At 39.8% G+C, this 19,502-nt stretch overlaps 1 protein-coding gene across 11 annotated transcripts in view; it reads right to left on the bottom strand.

Annotated features, from left to right (window-relative positions):
* The window catches only part of AOPEP (aminopeptidase O (putative)), a 404,684-nt gene that overhangs the window by 127,702 nt on the left and 257,480 nt on the right, over window positions 1–19,502 (bottom strand). For 2 of the 11 annotated variants that reach the window (XR_011921331.1, XM_072414972.1), the window contains exon 14: window positions 2,904–2,976. The exons of 8 other annotated variants lie outside the window; for them this stretch is intronic. Coding sequence is in view for 1 of the 3 variants with exons in the window: in XM_072414972.1 (XP_072271073.1) it covers window positions 2,923–2,976 (54 nt within the window). In the remaining 2 variants the exon portion in view is untranslated. Of the gene's footprint in view, window positions 1–2,903; window positions 2,977–19,502 lie in introns of those variants that run through there. One more of the 11 variants, XR_011921335.1, reaches the window with a different exon arrangement.

The raw sequence follows: 19,502 nt of genomic DNA, 5'->3' as shown, positions 1-19,502 counted from the left end.
ATTGTGCATATTGCTATTGTATATTAGTGGAACATGAGGATGACACAATAAAAACAGCTATAGAAACTACTGTACAGTTAAGCATAGGGGCAGGTGTTGGTGGGAAAACTATTGCCTGAAAATAAAAAAATGAACACCACCTAGCAAAACAGTGATCAAATGGACCTGCCCTTAAGGGTATTGTATTGTCTACATGCACAGATATATAGGTTAATTCCATGAAATGACCACCCACCTGAGTAATTCCCACTTTATAAACAGGCCAGTCGATAGAAGACATATACAAATGTAAATGGCAGTGTATGAATTTGTGATGCACTTGTAACAAGATGAATGGATAAATGGAAATTAACAGCATAAGCCTCTCTACAGGCTCCAGTTAGCTGTTCTTAAAATATACTCTGGACAGAAATAAAGATTACACATTCTATCAATGTAGATACATTTAGAATAATTTAGAACCAGTAAAAACGAAAATGTAACAAAGAAAGAAATATTACAGCCAGGCTATGGGACAATAGCATAGGTTGATAAATACTCAAGTAGATACAGGAAATGTCTTTCTAGTCTGGTAAAAAGTAAATTGGAAGGGGGTGAACATTTTAAAAGTAATAGGAAAATAAAAAAAACAATAAGAAATTACAGGTTTCAAATTAAAAGTTTTAGAGCACACACACACACATCACTAAAGTGTTTTTGATAAAATCATGCCAGAGATATTCTTGTCCTAAAGTAACAGACGGTGTTATGTTTGTAGTGAAGGTTGGCACAATGAAACCAAGTAATTGTCCAGTACTCACGAGGGATTAGAGGAGAAAATATTATATGTGCTGATGAATGTAAATGAACAGTTGCAAGATCAAAGAGCTTATAAATAGAACTGAGGATACGCACTGACAGAACAAAAATATGACTTCCTTTCATCCCCTCATTTTCCCAAATTGCCATCACACTCTGTCTCAATGACACTCTGCCAACATATTTTACACTTTAAGGATCTATGATATAAGATTGACAAAATCACTTAGGGATGTTTTTTTTAACAAGAAGTGAAGGTTAACAAATCTTTCAAGATTCTAAATATTTTATGAAAGCTGGTATGCATTGCAAGAGTGAATTACATTTTTCAATCATTTTACAATGAAAAATTTATGTTTATGTGATACTATGTGTACATTGGTAGTTTAGAAGTCATCTGCAGTGCTTCATAGGAAAAATGGCAACAAGTCACAATATTTTCACTAACTAAAAAGCCACGTTACATTCAAGAGATGAAAACATCAGTTATGACTTTATGGGCCCGATTTATTAAAGCCACCCAAGACTGGAGAGGATACACTTTCATCAGTGAATCTGGGTAATCTAAAAAACCTGTAATGTATTTAGTCCAGGATTAAAAACGTTTGCTAAGAAATAGCAAATAACGATCCCAGGTTTGCTGGATTACCCAGGTTAACCGATAAAAGGGTAGCTGTTATAAATAAGGCCTTACTTTAAATGTAGCTACGACTTTATCTTATAAATACATGTCAAGTGCTTTTTAATGCTCCCTTTATTTCCACCTTTGTACTTTTTATACAACCAAAGAGAGAGATGAACACATCTATTTGTGTTTAATATACCTTGCATAACTAATAAAAATGCTGTTTGAAAATAATAGGGCCAGTTATTTTAAAGTTTCATGTACAGGCAGATGACTTGAAAAATGCTTGGCTGGGCAGAATCTGTTGATTTTGTGAGTAACATAGTGGATTTTAGTTTGTTGAATTCCGGAATGTAAATCCTACCTGCAAAATCTGCATGACTTTCATGTACCAGTCCTATAAATATGTTTTGCTTTTACATGAACAGGTAAAATTGTCACTATTGGGGGTAGAAGAGTATATATTTGTGAGATCCTCTATACAAAAAGGAACCAACATTAATAGTTTCTTTTAAAGCATTGGGTATTATGTCAGTACTATATAAAACTGAGTAACACCGTGTTTCCCCGATTATAAGGCATCCCCATCAATGGGACAATCGGGACAATCAATGGCACATGAGTGATCAGAAGGGGAATACGGTATGAATGGCACATGAGTGATCAGAGGGGGACAATAAATGGCACATGAGTGATCAGAAGGGGAATACGGTATGAATGGCACATGAGTGATCAGAAGGGGAATAAATGTGTACTGTAGTCTTCTTCATGGAAAAATAAGATATCCCCCTGAAAATAAGACCTAGGGCATATTTTGGCATTTCAAAAAATATAAGACAGTGCCTTATAATCGGGGAAACAGGGTAAATAATATGAATTTTTCCAAGGATTGTGACCAGGAGACAAGTAATCGCCTTCTATACCTTTCCTGTCTCCAGCACCTATGCCATCACTTATGAAAGAAAAGACAGAGTTATAGAAAAAAGTTATCCAAAAGATTTATTTGGTCTCTCCCACATTAATTAGCATAGGAAGGTTGACCAATTGACTAGACAGTGAAATACCTAATTTATTAAATACAGAAACAACTCATATCGCAATGTGTTTCGCCTGTCTGCTTCTTTAGAAGAATTTGGCAGAGAATTGGATTTTCTAAGGATACAGTGGATTTTCTAAGGACACTATATATAATAGATGAGGATGGCACATTTACATGAGACTGTAGAGACTGTGAATTGTTCACAAACACAATAACTATACATAATGGGTACATTCACACTATGTAAACAGGTAGTTTCCAGAGATGATAAAAAAAGGTCCAAAGGATCAAAATATTTCAAAATACTGTGGTAAATATGTATAAAACAGCAGGTGTTAGATAAATGTACGTATAATAATAATAGTGATGTAAAGAATATATGTTTGTAGTGAGCACAAAATAATACTGTATATGTTCTGTAATACTGGTCCAATAACTTACTTGGAATAAGTTGAAGTCATCATATGTGGGATATCACAAAGGTAAGAAGGTATCTGGGTACACAACGCAGTCCCTAAAGACAGGTACGGGTTTAATAAATTGAGGAATTTTGTATTATCTTTTTATATTTATTAATAAATAGTAAGGCTTGGAAGGGATAATGTGAAGAAGAGTTCTTCAGAATATCAAATACAAAAAATAGAAAACAGGAGTAATGAATTATTCTAATCATTAAGGGTGATCATCAAAGTTATTATTAAAAGTGTCCAGATACCTGTAATAGATGGGAGTTCAAACCTGTGCAGAGTTAGGCATGTGGAGCTGCTGCAGAGTTGTGTCAGGCTGGGAGTGAGGATTCCCTGCCTCTTTATATGGCTTGGTGATTAGCAACTAATATAATGTAATGTCGCATGCGCAAACGGCTCGGCAATGCGCAGTGTGGTGTCTGTGCTGGCTTCCGCCCTCAACTGTGATGTGCCCTATTGAGCCGTCCATATGCAAATCGGGGCGACTCAATGATACGTGGCTATATGCCGTGGATCAAACGAGGAACAGAGAATCCCCCCACCCCCGTCGGCTATAGCTACAATCGGGCGCCACATCCGTGATGAATGTGCACGTGCTCCCCCACTAGGTCACCAACACACAGAGGAGCGGGAAGGGAGCAGAAGAGGTTTTGAAAAAGGGGTGTGTCTGCAGGTAAATTGATTGACAATAGATCAAATGGGAGAGACTGGGAAAAGGGGAAGGCAGGAGGGGGAAGAGGGATGGAATCAAGGTGGTGTGTTGTATGAATGAATGCAAAAATAAAATAGGTAATGTAGGCAACAATGTTTCTAGTTACACTATTATGTGTGTTTAAAGAAGTCCATGTATATGATAATGTTTGTGGGGGAAAAGTACCTGGCACAAAATGTTCTTTGTGTTTGCAATGTATGATAATAGTTGGATCGTCATAAATAAGAGAGAGAATTCCCTAAGGTCAAAACATATAGTACGTTATATCATTTAATATATACGTATAGTACGTTATAACATATAGTACAGGTATATTGGATCTAGCCAACAACTCGTCATGATAATTACACTTTAGAAACAAATGGCTTAAAGCTTAGCATATCATTCAATCCAGGAGTTTTAGTTGCTTTAAGGTTTACAAACCATTTACATTCTACCCGTAATAATTTTGTGTCCCCAGCACGTGGGTTGGGGGGGATATGTTTCAATCCATAAAAGAAAATCAAGTAAGGATCAAACTTAGGTTTTGTTGCAGTGTGGTAACTCATGGGGGTGGTAACCTTCCCATTTGTAATTACATGGATAGGTTCATATATTCTCGGTCTTTTGTTTTGCCCACATAGAAGGCTCCGAAAACACTGGGTATCATAACTGACGCCTGATGTGGAACAATCAATGTAATATTAGCTAAGGGCGGTGCACTTCCTTGCTAAGTAATGTTCATAGCTTCATCAGCTGTAAGACAAAGGTGGATATGTGACTACTGAGGGAGAACATGTACAGAGAAAAGAGAACCAGTCCAAGGACTGACCCTTGGGGAACACCAGCAGGAAGGAGAGTGGGAGAGGAGGAATTACTATTGAAAGAAACTTGAAAGGAGCGGTCAGACAGATAAGAAGCAAACCAAGAGTGAGCAGTGTCACTGATACCAATGGAGCACATGATTTGTATTAGAAGGGGGTGATCAACAGCGTCAAAAGCAGAGGAAAGATCAAGGAGGAGGAGGGAAAAGTTGCCTTGGGACTTAGCTCTGATGAGGTCATTGGCCACTTTAGTAAGGGCTGTTGCGATGGAATGGGCAGCTTGAAAACCAGACTGGAGAGGGTCAAGGACAGAGTTGGTGCTCAGGTAATTGGTCTTTTGTAGACTAAGCACTCAAGAATTTTGGAAACATATAAGAGAAGAGAGATAGGACGGTAGCTAGAAGGTAGGGAGGGGGTTAGTGAGGGTTTCTTCAGGATAGGAAGAATTATGGCATGTTTGAAAGCAGAGGGGTTTTTACCAGTAGAAAGGGGGAGGTTAAATAGTTTGGTTAGGCCGGGAGCCAGGGTGGAGGAATGGACACAGATTTGATCAGAGGGAAATGGGTCAAGGGGACTGGTAGTAGATGGAGATGAAAAGAGGAGGCTTCATGCACAGTAACAGGGCTGAGGGAGGTCAGTGATGATTTACAGGTGGAAGAGTTGGATATGATTGGAGTGGCCCAGTGAGCAGAAACATCAAGTCTGATTTTGTAAATTTTCTCTCTAAAGTAGGTGGCAATGTCCTGGGCAAAGAAGATAGATGTGCGGGAAGCAGGTGTGGGGGTTTAGGAGGGAGTCAATTGTTGGGAAGAGGCTGCGTAGGTTGGAAGCCTAAGAGGAAATGACAGCGGAGAAAAAAATTTTGCTTGGTGACAGTGAGTTTAGTGTTAAAGTGTAGTCTGCCTTTGTAGTCCATGATGTCAGCATTGAGGCCAGATTTTCTCCAATGGTACATTGACCAATTGGCACTGTGGGCCAATGTTGTTCTTAGTGGGGAGAGAAGTGACTTGAGACTAGATGGTCTCTTAAAGAAGGTGCTTTCCTGTACACTTGTTGTGGTTTGTCCCCAATGTGCTTCTTAACTGTGGGGTTTGATTGCAAAAAATGCCAGTGTTTTTGGCAAATTTTTTTGAATTGGTGCATGTTGTTCATCATAGGTGGTAATGATCCTAATTACAGAGTGTGTGGTTGTCTTCTGTTGAGAATCACCAAACAGAAGGTTGTGTGTTGAAGGACCACAAACTTTTTGGTATGCTCGCAGCTTTTTTTTTGAATAACCGCGTTCAAGTAACCTTTCTTGGAGCGCTCTTGCTTCCTTGTGAAAGAATGTGTTTGTTGAACAGTTTCTTTTAAGTCACAAGTATTGACTGTAGGGGATGCTCTTCACCAGGGATTTTGGATGGGCAGTCTTGGGGTTTAATATTGTGTTTCCTGCCATGGATTTTATGTATAGAGTTGTGGAGATTTTGAGATCTTTATTGATGGAAGACATGACTGACTGTGTTCTATTGTGAACTTTAAATGAACCTCCTGGGCATTTCACTGATGTCTGGATTTCTGTACCAAAAGCGGTACACTGTTTTTCATGAATTTTTTTTTTTTTTTTTTTAATTGTAGACCTGTAACTTACAGAAATATGTCCGAACAAGGGTCTAGTAGATATCTTGAATATAATAAAGTTTGAAACACACAATCATGTAAAAAAAAAATTAACTTTAATAATAAAATTAAATAAAAAACACAAAAATCAGCTTAAACAAGAATGCATAAACAAATAACAAATACTGAAAATGCAATTATTCGGTATACTGTATAGTACTATATTTTTCTAAAACAGCTCCCTAATGTGGTAAATTTTAAGTCCAACGTCACATACCTATAGACAAAACCACAAATATATTTTGTATTGGATTGGATACAGGACTTTTTATTAAATCCAATACAAAAAATATTTGAATTTCCGGCTACGACCCCTGTCGACAGGCGTATGCACTGACATCATCAGCAATCGCAGAGGGATGCTTACGCGAACACAGAGTGTTCTAATTCTTTCCGTACTTCCATGCAAAAAGCGTCCCTCACTTCATAAGGGACGTAGCAGGTCTCTGAAATGTAATAACACCTGGCAGAGCTCATCTCTCTCTATGCTCAGATCAATTTACCTATGTCCTGTAGCCCCCAATTTGGGAAATAGGAATGCTCAAGACAACTTTTTCAGCACTATGACAGTAGGAAACTGGGATTATCCATTTATATGTTTGTTTCCTATGTGGAAAGCTTTATGTGCTCATTATTTAAAGGTGCTGCCCCAATACAGAGCTATAATGGTCTTTGACGATTGATTTATAATTGTATTTTTTGTTTTGTTTTTTTAATTTTAATAAAGAAACATTGTTTATTAACCTTTGATACAAAAAGCTTTCATGGCATTAACAAAAAAAAGTGTTTTAATGAATTTTACTATAAACATAACTTTATACCATACAGTAAACTAACTTATACTAAACTAACTTAAACATACTTTAATACCATATAGTAAAATTCATTTTTCTGATGTAAGAAAAAAATTAACACTATGGGATTCAATGTGCCATGTACCCTGTTACCAACAGTTCTTTGATCTCACCTATCCCCTGAGGAAGCCTAAGGGGGAAACACATAGGGAACTTGAGATATCATTGTAGCATATCCATGTGATACTGTAAACACAGTATAAGCTAAGCAACTCCTCTGTTTTCTGTTTTGAATCTTTTGATTTGTATATTGTTGTTGTATTGTTGTATATTATTTATATTTTATCAATAGGTCTACATCAATTAATCATTAAAACACTTTTATTTGTTAATACTGCCTACCAAAAGCCTGTCTGCCATCTATTCTTTTCCTAATAATTACATTATTCAAAACAGGCTAGGCAGCTTGAATTAAAACTATATTAGATAAAGAACGCCACCCCCTTGAAATTCACCTTCTCTATTTTCAATCCATTTTGTATAAATTACAAAACAATGAACATTTGTAAGAAGGGTGTGTCCAACATAACCATTATTGTCTTCAAAATGGCCACTGTAGCAGACACATCCAGTCTACTACGTAAAATTCTGTCTAGTCAGTAAAAATTGGGAGTGACAGAAGGCACTATAATATATATATATATTTATATATATATATATATTGCACTGTATTGTTCACAAAAATTCTAAATAGTTTTTAATGGTTTACTGAGTGTTAATTGTTAATACTCTATTTTCTATTGCAAATCTTTTTTTCTAGAAAATCACATTTAAATCCAGTTTAAAATGGACAACTCTACTTATTTGCCTATGGCCCAATCTTTCCAAACCTGTATGTATACGACAGCCCAGGGCAAGGGACTCTGGCTCAGCAAACAGTGCTGTTGCCCAAGCAAATATTCTATGAACTTTCTATCGACAAGAAGGGTTACACTAGGACTGGTGTGTTTAGACATACTGGGGGCTTGCCAAGTCATGTTACTTGTGGCTTTAACATTAATACTATTTTGCATTTTATCTTACATCTTTTTTACATTTGTCAATCATGACTTTTAGGAAATCTTTGCCAAAAATAAAGAAGCTATACTTGGGTATATTAGGGTAATTCACTTCTAGGATAATTTATCTCTAATAAGTGTATGCAATTTCTTGTACATGCTTTTTCACCTCAATTTAATCAATGTTTTCATGTCTTGAAAGCATTTGTTATTGAAAAGAAGCATTTTATATGTGAAATGAAGACATAAAAGATTGCAATCTGTACAGGTTATGCCAGTCCATCTTTTAACATGATCTATTGTCAATCAATCAACACTATGGAGGGGAAAAAAAAGGGAAGCAATCTCACTGCATGAGATCTTGGGCATGCGCAGAAGTAGCAGCCAGGGCCTTCCAGGATGCGTGACGTAGGCTCTGCGCTCCCAAGTCTTGATCGCCTTGATTGTTTTTTTTTTTTTTTTTTAAATTTTACAATATGTACAAAAAAAAAAATAAAATCACCAACATTTTTACCTTACATAGAAGGTTAAAATTTAGGTACGCTTTAACTGATGGGTCTATAGGATTATTGGGGATATTGTACTTTTTTGCTTCCCTGGAATGTTTTTTTCTATTGAACAATGTGCCTCACAATTACTTGTCATTCGTATTTCTGTTTCTTTAAATAAAAACTAAATAAAAAAAAAAAAATCATAACTGCCTAAATGGCGTGAAAGTCTCAGGTAAATCCTGTTGTTTCCAATTCACAAGGTATAAACTGCGCTAAGAATTTTGGACCCACTTAATGAAAGTTATAGACAAGTCCCAACAGGATCACAAAACAACTTTTATATGTTCTAAACTGTGTCCATATCAAAGACACACCCAATATTCTGTCAATTTGTTAGGAGTTTAAACCTTTAAAGTAAACGCACAAATCTTGACAAGAAACCAACTTCCATGACATACTAAAACTATTTTAAGCTCAGCTGCCTGTCTGTAAGTGCATGTGATCAAAAAAGCTTGCTTGATCATTCATAAAAACAGTGATTTTATCTGCTTTTTTCTGACTAACGTCTTCTTATAAATGTATAAAAAAAAAAAATACCAGAGTATTTTTGTTCCTCACACATTTAACATACCCATTAGTAGTGGTGCCCAACCTTGTTTCATCCGGGGGGCGCTGTTGACATTGGGATAAAACTCATGGGCCATAATGCATATAAACATTAAAGATGTATGTTTAAACCTAGAATAATTTTAATTTAAAATTCATTTGAAATGTTTCTAGTTACCGTTACATGCACCAAATAAAAGTAATGACAAATCAAGAATCTCTGCAACGAATACTTCTTGGATCATGTTTAGGGCCCTGCATCTTCCTGTTCCTGAGAAAAGAGGGTTCACAGAAGGTACGTGGCCAGCTATGTGGGACAGGGTATGATAGGTATAGTTTTTCTGTGATGTGATGGCACTGCAGCAATAAAATTTTAGGGGGAGTTAGCCACAAGGGTATCCCACTTATACATTTTAACATACCTACAGCTCCTCTTTCAGGAGAAAATGGGATTCAAGGAACATAAGCAGACATTTATATTTAACAAGGCCCAATCCATTTTCCAGCCTAATTTCTCACCTTTCCTTCAGTCCATGACCAAGGAATTGGAGCAGTGGGTTACTGGCTCATTTTCTTGGTTTGGAAGGATACAGTTTGTGAAAATAGATCTCCTGTCCCGAGTGCTATATTTGCTTCAAGCCCTGCCTATAACTATTCCCCAAAGTTTCTTTAAACAAATGCACACAAGGATATTTAAATTTATCTCGGGAAACAAGATTCCTCGTTTAAATAGAAAGTTACTTTTTATGCATAGGAGCGTGGGGGACTTTGGTCCCGAACCTGAACGTCTACTATGCTGCTGCTCAACTGGTGTAAGCGATCAATTGGGGAGCTGACCAAGATTCCAAGCTTTGGGTACAGATGGAACAGGCCTTTAGTAAAGTGCCCCTTCAAGCAATGCCATGGGTCCAAAAGTCAAGTCAATATCTGGACAAGGCACATCCCACATTACTAGCTACAATTACTGTTTGTGGGAAGTACTTTAATTGTAGGGAGATATTGCCCCATCCCAGTCCTCTGACACCAATATTAGACAACCCGGGGTTCCCACCTGGTATGCCGCAGGGTGGATTTAGTGCCCTCTGGGGGAAAGGACTAACCAGAGCCAGACATTTTATAACTGAAAGGACGTGGTGTATGCGGGCAGATTTACTAAACCCCTCTCTTCCATATGAGCTGGATTTTTGGAAGGCGGCATAACTTTCCCATTTTCTTAAAATGTTACAAGCTGAAGAGGGGTATGACAGGCAATTAACGTGTTACGAACAGATGTTTATTGGTGCCATGAGTTCCCGCCATGCCCTATCAGCCATATATTCTCTCCTAAATATGGCACCTGAGGGTTACACACCTACCTACCTAAAGGGGTGGGAAAGGGAGTTGGAAATAAGCTTTACCCAGACCCAAAAAGATGATCTACCGAGATACTGCCACAAGAGTTCTATGCATAGTGGTTCCCAAGAAACGGGGTACAAGATCCTCACATGCTGGTATAAGACACCATACAAATTGCACGCTGTTTTCCCCACAGATCCAGATATATGCTGGAGATGTGGAGGGGACAGGGGCACAATGCTGCATATCTTTTGGACATGCCCACAGCTCGCAGGATTCTGGCAGGGGATCAGGAAAATTTGCCAAGATCTGTCGGTGAGACCAATCCCTAATGACCCGGGTTTTTTTCTTCTCCATCTTAATGATTGGCCTCAGAAAGCGTATGACAAATCGGTGGTTACATTTTTGTTAAACTCTGCCAAAGCTTGTATTCCCTCTATGTGGAGAAAACTGACGGCCCCCCTCTCTAGACATGTGGATATGTAGGGTGAACAACATAAGGTTAATGGAGGATCTGACTGCAGATCTATATAAAAGAAACAAAAAAATTCTGGATACCTGGGCACCTTGGATAATGTTCCAAGAATCCGCTGAATACAAGAATCTGCCGGGAGATCAGTGTGTAGCAACTGCTACAGGGGTACAGTGAGGAGGGCGTTTATTTGGCTGTAGGAAAATGGTTACGTAGGGAAAGAGGGACTGGTTTTTTAGACAACGGGTATGAGGGGTCTGGAAAAGATGGAGGGTTTCTGTGATATCAGTATGGTGCTATTTTACATCTGGATAAGGACGTTTGGGTTCTATTCAGTTTGGTATGTGTATTTTGTTTATATTTGGAGTTTAATGTAATGGAACAAAAAGTATTCAACTGTAATACTGCAATTATTGTATGTTCTGTATGTTTTTGGTATGGAATATTATATAAAATCAATAAAAACAAAATGTTTAAAATATTTGACAGGGCAGTAGTGTAGGAGTGATAAAATTTTAGAGGGGAAGGGGGGTAGCCACAAGTCCCCCACTTTCCTACATTTTCCTTCCTCTATTGTTAAAGAGATATTAGGTTTCACAGAAGGTAAGTGGCCAGATATGTGTGACAGCATAGCACGGTATAACAGTTACAGTTTTTCGTACCTTGTGATGGTGCCCTATAGATGACATTTTAGGGGGAGTTAGTCACAAGAGTCCTGCACCTGCAGGTATATTTCCCTTTTCTTACAGACTATTTGGGATTCATAGAAAATAGGGTGATAACTATGTGTGACAGGGTAGGCGTGTAATGATGGGTATAACATTTTATTAGGGAAGGTCAAAAAAAAAAGTTTCCTTCTGGCTTCCACATTTCCAGTTGCCAAAATCCCTCTGTTCCAGAGAAATTGAGGTTCACAGAATGTAAGTGTCCAGCTATGTGTAACAAGGCAACCTGCCAGCCACTCAGTCCCTTGGAGCGTCTGCAGATTTGACTACAAGCGGCAGTGGGCGGTACTGAGCGTCTTCCCCAGGCCGGGGTTTCATGGCAGGAGGAAGAGGTAACTACATGTCAATCTTACGCCAACCTGAATGCAGCCTTGAAGTTTTATGAACTTTAAGGGCCACCACAGCACACAGACAACTGGCTGTACCCTAATGTTCATTGCCATAGGAGTGGCCCCCAACATCCAAACTCAATTTGGGGACCCTGGTCTTGAAATAGCCCCACTTAATGTGAAAATATCCCTGATTGTTGTTAGGATTTTATGCTTATGACCCCGTATCTGGTAACTTATGTGTAGAGTTATTAACATTTGGTTTAGAAGCAGCAGTGGCTCTTAGGGTCCCCTGTGTACCCTGAAAACTTCACATTTCATTGACAATCAGTGAAGAAGATATGAGGATTTATACATTGAACACAGCTTGAATATAGCTTGAACACAGCTCTTATGCTGCTGCACAAGCTGCTGCTGCACTGGCAGCAGGATCTCCTTAGAGAAACATGGGAGATGCATGTGCCCCATCACCTGCAAAACAACGAGCAGAGAGGAAATGAGGAGCAGGCCAGATTTGACAGCTCCCTGGGCTGGATGTGGGCCACGGGCCCTTTAACATTTAATTTTTTACCATTTAACTTTTACCATGCCTACGTCACGCATCCCAGGAGGCTCTGGGTGCTCCTTCTGCGCATGCCCTAATCTCAAACATGCGCAGAAGGGGCATTTTTTCTATTATCCCCCCTAGCGTTCTAGTTCTCTCCGTATTTCCACGCAAAAAGCGTTACTTTTTTTGCATAAACATTTATTTTACATTGTAGGCCTATAAATCTTAGGCATAACTCACTGAAATATGTATAATATTTATTAATAAACTTTGAATAAAAAAAAAAAACACAAAAATCTGTTAAAAAATAAAATAAAAAAAATTGTTAAACAGACTGTACAGTAGCATGTATAATATATATATTTATATATACACACATTGTAACAAGATTTCTTTGTATTGGACTCAATACAGCTATTTTGTATTGAATCCAATAGAAAATTAGTTGAATTTTTCCGCTGATCCTCCTGCCTGCACCGACGTCACCAGAAAACCCCGGAGATCGTCTCTGCAGTCGCCGGGAGAAGATGAGGAGCTGCGGGGACCAATAGGAGGCCGGGGGACAACAACGGATTAGGGTAGGTGGGCTTTTTTTTATGTTTTAAGTGACCCCGAGTGTGACTCAGGATTTCTGCTTTTTGCATGGAAAGTCCACCCCGAGTCACACTTGGGAATACTGCTGGGGGGTTAAGGGAAAGAGATACTGATCTCACGCAAGCACAGCGAAATCGGCTTTTTTTTTTCCACCTTTACATCGGGCTACGTCACCCGATCTTCCACCTTCACAGTCCAAGATCAGGTGACATGCAAAGAAGACAAAAAAAGAATGAAAATGGCAGCACCCAGCGGGAGAAAGAGGGATTCCAGGACAATTCAGGGCTAGATCAAGGTAAGGACCAGCGCCATCAAGGGATCTGCAGGTAAGTCTCATTTTTTTTGTTTTCAGTTTAGTTCCGCTTCAAGGTAACAAATACTCAACATTTTTTTTTCAGCACACAGATGCAGACTTGTGTCTAATATCTGAAAGGTTACTCCCATTTATATAGCACTGGTGCACCATCTTTACAAACCTGCTTTATCTCAAACCCAAGATTATTGCATAGACCAGGTGATCACTCTCCTGCACTCACTATAAAGACTTTTAAAGGCAGTTGCTCAAACATTTACAAAACAGTGTTACAACCCTGCAATACAATGTATGAGAAACTCAAAATTTGTAAAATATGCAAATACCAAACATTTTTTTTTCATAACACCAAAGACCAAAAGTTTTAAAAAACATTACTACTTAAGAAGTTATATTGCTGTCCACAAACTGCTATCCATAGCAAAGAGTAGAGAATTACACGTAAGGGTTTAAGATTTATGGTTATATAATATATCTTCATGCGATATGAGAAATTAGGGAGGTGCTAACATTATTTTAGAGTTAGTTTAGTGTTGTAATCAGGTTACATGCAAAACAAGAAGGCAATGCACATCACTAATTTTTATTACATTTATTTTGACATATTGGTAGAACAAATACAATACTGTGTAATAACTTTTTTTCAAAGAAAGGTATCTCATGTATAGCAATATTATCTACATGATACAATTCCAAAATAAATCCCAATCACTTTTGCTTTCATCTAAAATCCCGTCTCAACAACATCAGCTAAATCCCGACCATAAGATCAAGTGAAGAGAATAATTACTAACATATAAAGAGCACTTAGAGATCCTGCTTCTAAAACGTTTTCCACATGGGGAGATCTAAAGCTACATACACACTTCCAATTTTTATCGTTGGTAAACGAACGATGAACGATCCTGCACGATATCTGCGAACGATCGTATGGCACCGATCCTGTACATACAGATAACGACACGATCGTTCAAAGATATTGTACACACGATAGATGCGATCGTTTGAACGATACAGGAAGTGACGTGCACCACAGGAAGTGAGCGAACGTTCGTTCACCGCTCATGCTCAGACCATGGACGATCACTGAACGACCGTACACACGATAGATGGTCAACGATCGTCGTCCAATCCGATCCGCCGGTCCGGTCGTTCATTTCCAACAACTATCCTCGTTCGTCGGCGTCGTTGGTTACTTTTTTTACGAACGATTTTTGGCCAATCGGTCGTTCGTCGTTCATTTCCAACGATAAAAATTGGAAGTGTGTACGCAGCTTAAGACCATGACCCTTTTTGGTGAAGCTGCACCTCAGTTACAACTTGTTACTTAAATATTGGAACTGGCATACATTACATTGTATATAATATTTTGTTTACCCAGGTATTATGTACCAGTTTTACTTGCAAGAATGGAATATGCCATGTGGTTTCTCTTCACTTACAAGAAGGAAAAAATCTGACAAATTTTAAAATTATTTGTTCAGCAGAGTTGATTTTCTAAGGGGGTTTAGGTTGTTCACTTAGATACCTGAATTATGATGACGTTGAACTATTTACGTGCAATAAAGCATATGTAGGTTAGCAAACCAAGGATACATTTTGCTTTGCTGGTAGCCAGTCTATTAAGGGGGGTGGGGGATTATGGGCATTTTAAATAGGTCTTTACATTAGCTCACAGAGGATTTTATACAGTAACTGACACCATGCTGCCTAATAATATGTTGAGACAAACATCTGTCCTAATTGCATTTATTAAAATATTGTACATGTTCTGACTTACATACAAATTCAACTTAGGAACAAACATACAGTCCCTATCTCATATTTAACCCTGGGACTATCTGTATATTCATAGATTAAAAGAAACTTTTGAACAGTAAAAGCTATTCTTTAAACATTTTCATATGTATAATGTTACTAAAAAACAAATAGACCTTTAACTTTGTCTCCAAATATTACCCTGGTGCTCATATGACTAACTCTCTGTCTAAAAAGCGTGCAGGGGTTGCAATTTTAATTAAAGACTCTTTTAAATTCTCCCTCATACCTGCTATTACTGACCCAGTAGGGTAGGTACATTATTCTACATGGTACCCTACAAGGGGTCTCTTTAACCATGTGCAACATTTACGCTCCTAATGCGGGGCAGTTTAAGTTTCTTACTAAAACACTAGCCCTTTTGTAAGAATTCACACTTCCTTTTTTGATTGTCGGTGGAGACTTTAATTTAATTTTCTCTCCGACTCAAGATACAAAAGGCAATGTAGACATCCCCTCCACCTCTTACTATGCTGCTATGCTCCAAGTTTTTTAGGCAACTTATTAGACGTCACCAGCTGTATGACAGCTGGAAAATTTAGCACCCTACAAGTAAGCAATTTACTTTTTACTCCACTCCTCATCAAACCCATACTCACATTGACTACCTATTCATCAATTTACAACTCCTGAGGAACAGTGTTTCTGCTGATATTCACCCTATTTCGTGGTCAGACCATGCCCCGATCACGTTGGAGGTTTTGTTTGCCCCCTCTAAGACTAGAGTATGTCACTGGCGGATGAATGATTTTCTTCTTAAAAACATGGACACCAAACTGTCCCTTACTGCTGGAATACAAAACTATTTTACCGAGAACAAGGGTTCAGTGGCGCACACTTCCACTCTCTGGGAGGCCCACAAGGCGGTCATTAGGGGCCAGTGTGTGGCCTTGAGCTCCCGCCTTAAAAGGGACTCCAACCTGCAGCGTGTGTTACCGGTACAAGCACTACAGACTGAGGGCGAGAAGCTCTCTGATAGACCGTCACTGGGCCTCCTACGGGAGGCGACTTCCCTCCGCTCCAAATTGAGGGCCCTGGAGCCGAGGAAGGTCAGCTGGATAATGCAGCGTACTAGACAGCTTTATTACCACAAAGGCAACAAGGCAAATACACTTTTGGCATGCAAACTGAGAGATATACAATCTAGTTCCTCCCCTATGGCTATTGCAGATGAGAAGGGGATTGTTAGTCCTGTGGGCAGTACCGCTGCCCCTAATCGAAGGCACGGGCGCCGGGTCCTCTCTTTCTTCTCCTGCCGCCACACTGACTTCGCGGGCAGCAGGTAGCGTAACCCTGCTACCCGAGTTCCATGCCGGAGTTTCCTTCCTGCTGGAGACTTGCTCTGGTGTTTGTGCTGGCGTGGGTGTGTCCCTCTTCACCTATGAGGCAATCCATACACGCCCTCTGTTTCACCAGCCTATGGCTGGATTTCTGCAGGTTTTTAAAGGCGCTTCCTACTACAGGAAGATGCCTGATCACCAAGCTTGCTTGCACCAAGTGCCCTGACCCCTCTGGTCAGCTGCCACTGACCCGGGGACTGCTTTGGAGTGGCACCTGGCAGCTACCCTGCGGCCCAAACCTATCTGAGGCTCTAGTGAAGACCAGGAAGCGGCTTAGTTACTCCCCTCCGGAGCATACCCAGTCAGTGGCACAGTGGGTCCACACCCACATGCATTACAGGGATATTAAGGTATGACCCATCCCAAATAGCTTCCCGGTTTGAACAATACTACACCCAACTATATCACACGGTGCACCAGGCGCAGCTTTACAAGCCACCATATACGCCTATTTAGCTGAACTGAATCTCCCCCAGTTGAAGACAGAACACCTGGAGCACTTTAATAGCCCCATTACTGAAGAGGAAATCTTCAAAGTTATTTCTCATCTCCCTTCACATAAAGCTCCTGGCCCAGATGGTTTGATGTATTTATATTACAAAACCTTCTTGACGAATTTACTTCCCCATCTGGTGGACGTGGTCATCTTATTTAATGATTTTCTCCATGGTAAACCCATCCCGCCTTCCATGTCATGCTCCCATAATACTGTTATCCCCAAGCCGGGTAAGGATCCAACGGATTGTACTAACTACAGACCCACTGCATTACTGAACTCGGATCTTAAAATTTACTCTAAGATTTTAGTAAATTGGCTCTCTAAATTTTACCATTCCTTGTACACAGGGACCAAACGGGCTTCATCCCATACTGTCATGCCAGTGACAATACGCGTAGAGTAATTAATGTTATTGATAACCTCAACAAACGCAAAACTCCTTCACTTGTCTTGAGTTTGGACGCGGAGAAGGCTCAGGTGGCCTTTCATGTTTTTTACACTTACTAAAATAGGGTTCTCAGGCCCCTTTGTGGGAACAATTCACTCCCTTTACAGTTGCCCCTTGGCCTCTGTCAAATTGCCTCATGCCTCCTCTACAATGTTTTCCATCAAAAATGGGATGCGACAGGGATGTCCCGTCCCCCTTGCTCTTCCCCCTCAGTATTGAACCACTGGAGGAGCGAGTACGCTCTAATCCCAATATTCAGGGTGTTCCAGTGAAGGGATCCCCCTACAAAATCTCACTATGTGCGGATGATGTCCTTCTCACACTTACACAGCCCCCTACTACTCTCCCGAATTTGTGGACCGAACTAAAGGCTTTTAGCATTGTTTTGGTTTATAAGGTCAATTCCCCAAAAACAGAAGCCATGCCTCTACATATACCACCCTTGAAACACCCAGCATTACAGCATAGGTATTCCTTTATGTGGAAGGAACATTCTTTGAGTTACTTGGGAACTAAGATTACAGCTTCCTATAACCAACTGTGGGCTAATAGTTCCCCCCCCCCCCCACACTGTTTCAGGCGATATAGAATTATTTGAATAAATGGAAAGTGAAAATGATGCTTTTGCTCAAGCTTTATTTATTTATTTATTTGAAACTCTCCCAGTCCGGGTCAGATTTTGACTTTAAAAAAGTTGCAGGCTGGTTTTCTGAATTTTTTTTGGGCACACAAGCGACACAGACTATCCAGATCAGTGGTCTGTACACCCAACGAATTAAGGGGTCTTGGGGCCCCAGACCTGGTTAAATATTATGTAGCAACTTTCCTTCGCTACTTGCCCTCATGCACTATGTTATCCTCTCCCAGCGTATGCTGAGAATGAGAGGAAGCTTATGTGCCTAATGTGAGGTTATGGAGATCCTCCATGTTATTAACCGATAGAGACCTGCTTTACCCGATAGTGTTTGTGAAGAATATATGGAGAGCGTATAAGACTAAGTATGGTCCCTCCTCCCAAGCATCTATACTTACATCCATTTTACACACCCCCTCACTACCTGATAGCTTAACTAGAAATATGTGGCTTCCGTGGAGGAAAAGGGGGCTGTTTCATATTAGGCATATTTTACACACAATGGAGAAAAGACTAATCTCTTTTCAGGAACTACAAGACAAATTTGACCTCCCACAAACCTCCTTTTTTGCATATTTGCAGATAAGGCATTATGTCCTTTCCCTTCAACAATCGCCCAATTTTACTACACTCACCCCTTTTGAAAGAATTTGTGCCACTGGTCCTTATGCCAAGGGTCTTATTTCCTCCATTTATCACCTCCTCCATGTGTTTGCACAGGGGGCTTCTGGCAAATTTGTTTATATGGTCACCTGGGAAGCCATTTTGGGCCGTACCCTAGATAAAGATGAATGGTCCAAGCTCTGGGAGGCGGCAAATAAAAGCTCCATATGCACACTTTACAAAGAAAACATGGTATCACACGCCAGATGTGGCTGTTCCCAGATCCTCTTTGCTGGGAATGTGGATCCCAGCGTGGGACACTGGAGCACATTTTTTGGTTCTGTCCCACTATAGCTATTGGAAAAGGGTTAGTAAGCTAATCACAGAAGGGACCCACAGCAGCGGTTCTCCCTTGACCCACTCCACCATCTACTGAGATTGCCCTTCATGGGGCCCCCCAAACCCACATCTAAGCTTATCACACATATTTTTGTAGGGGCCCTTACTTGAATCCCGGCTAAGTGGAAATCCACACAGCCCCCCTCTTTGGAGGACTTACATGCTCGTGTCCAGGAGGTCCGTTTGATGGAATATCCTACCGCTCTCCTCAGAAATAATGTTGCTAAGATTGAACAGGTCTGGGAATCTTGGGATGCCTATTATGCTCATTTACAGGTTTAAAGTGTTGATTTGACTATGTGAGCTCCTTATTAATCATCATTCTGGTGCCCCCCCTCCTCCTTATTGTCCTGTTTACAGCTTACCTGTTTAACCACCTAGCCGGTATGCCCGA

The sequence above is a fragment of the Pyxicephalus adspersus genome, chromosome 6, assembly GCF_032062135.1.
Source record: "Pyxicephalus adspersus chromosome 6, UCB_Pads_2.0, whole genome shotgun sequence".
NCBI classification, from domain to species: Eukaryota; Metazoa; Chordata; class Amphibia; order Anura; family Pyxicephalidae; genus Pyxicephalus; species Pyxicephalus adspersus.
This window is presented reverse-complemented; position numbering and strand designations above follow the sequence as displayed.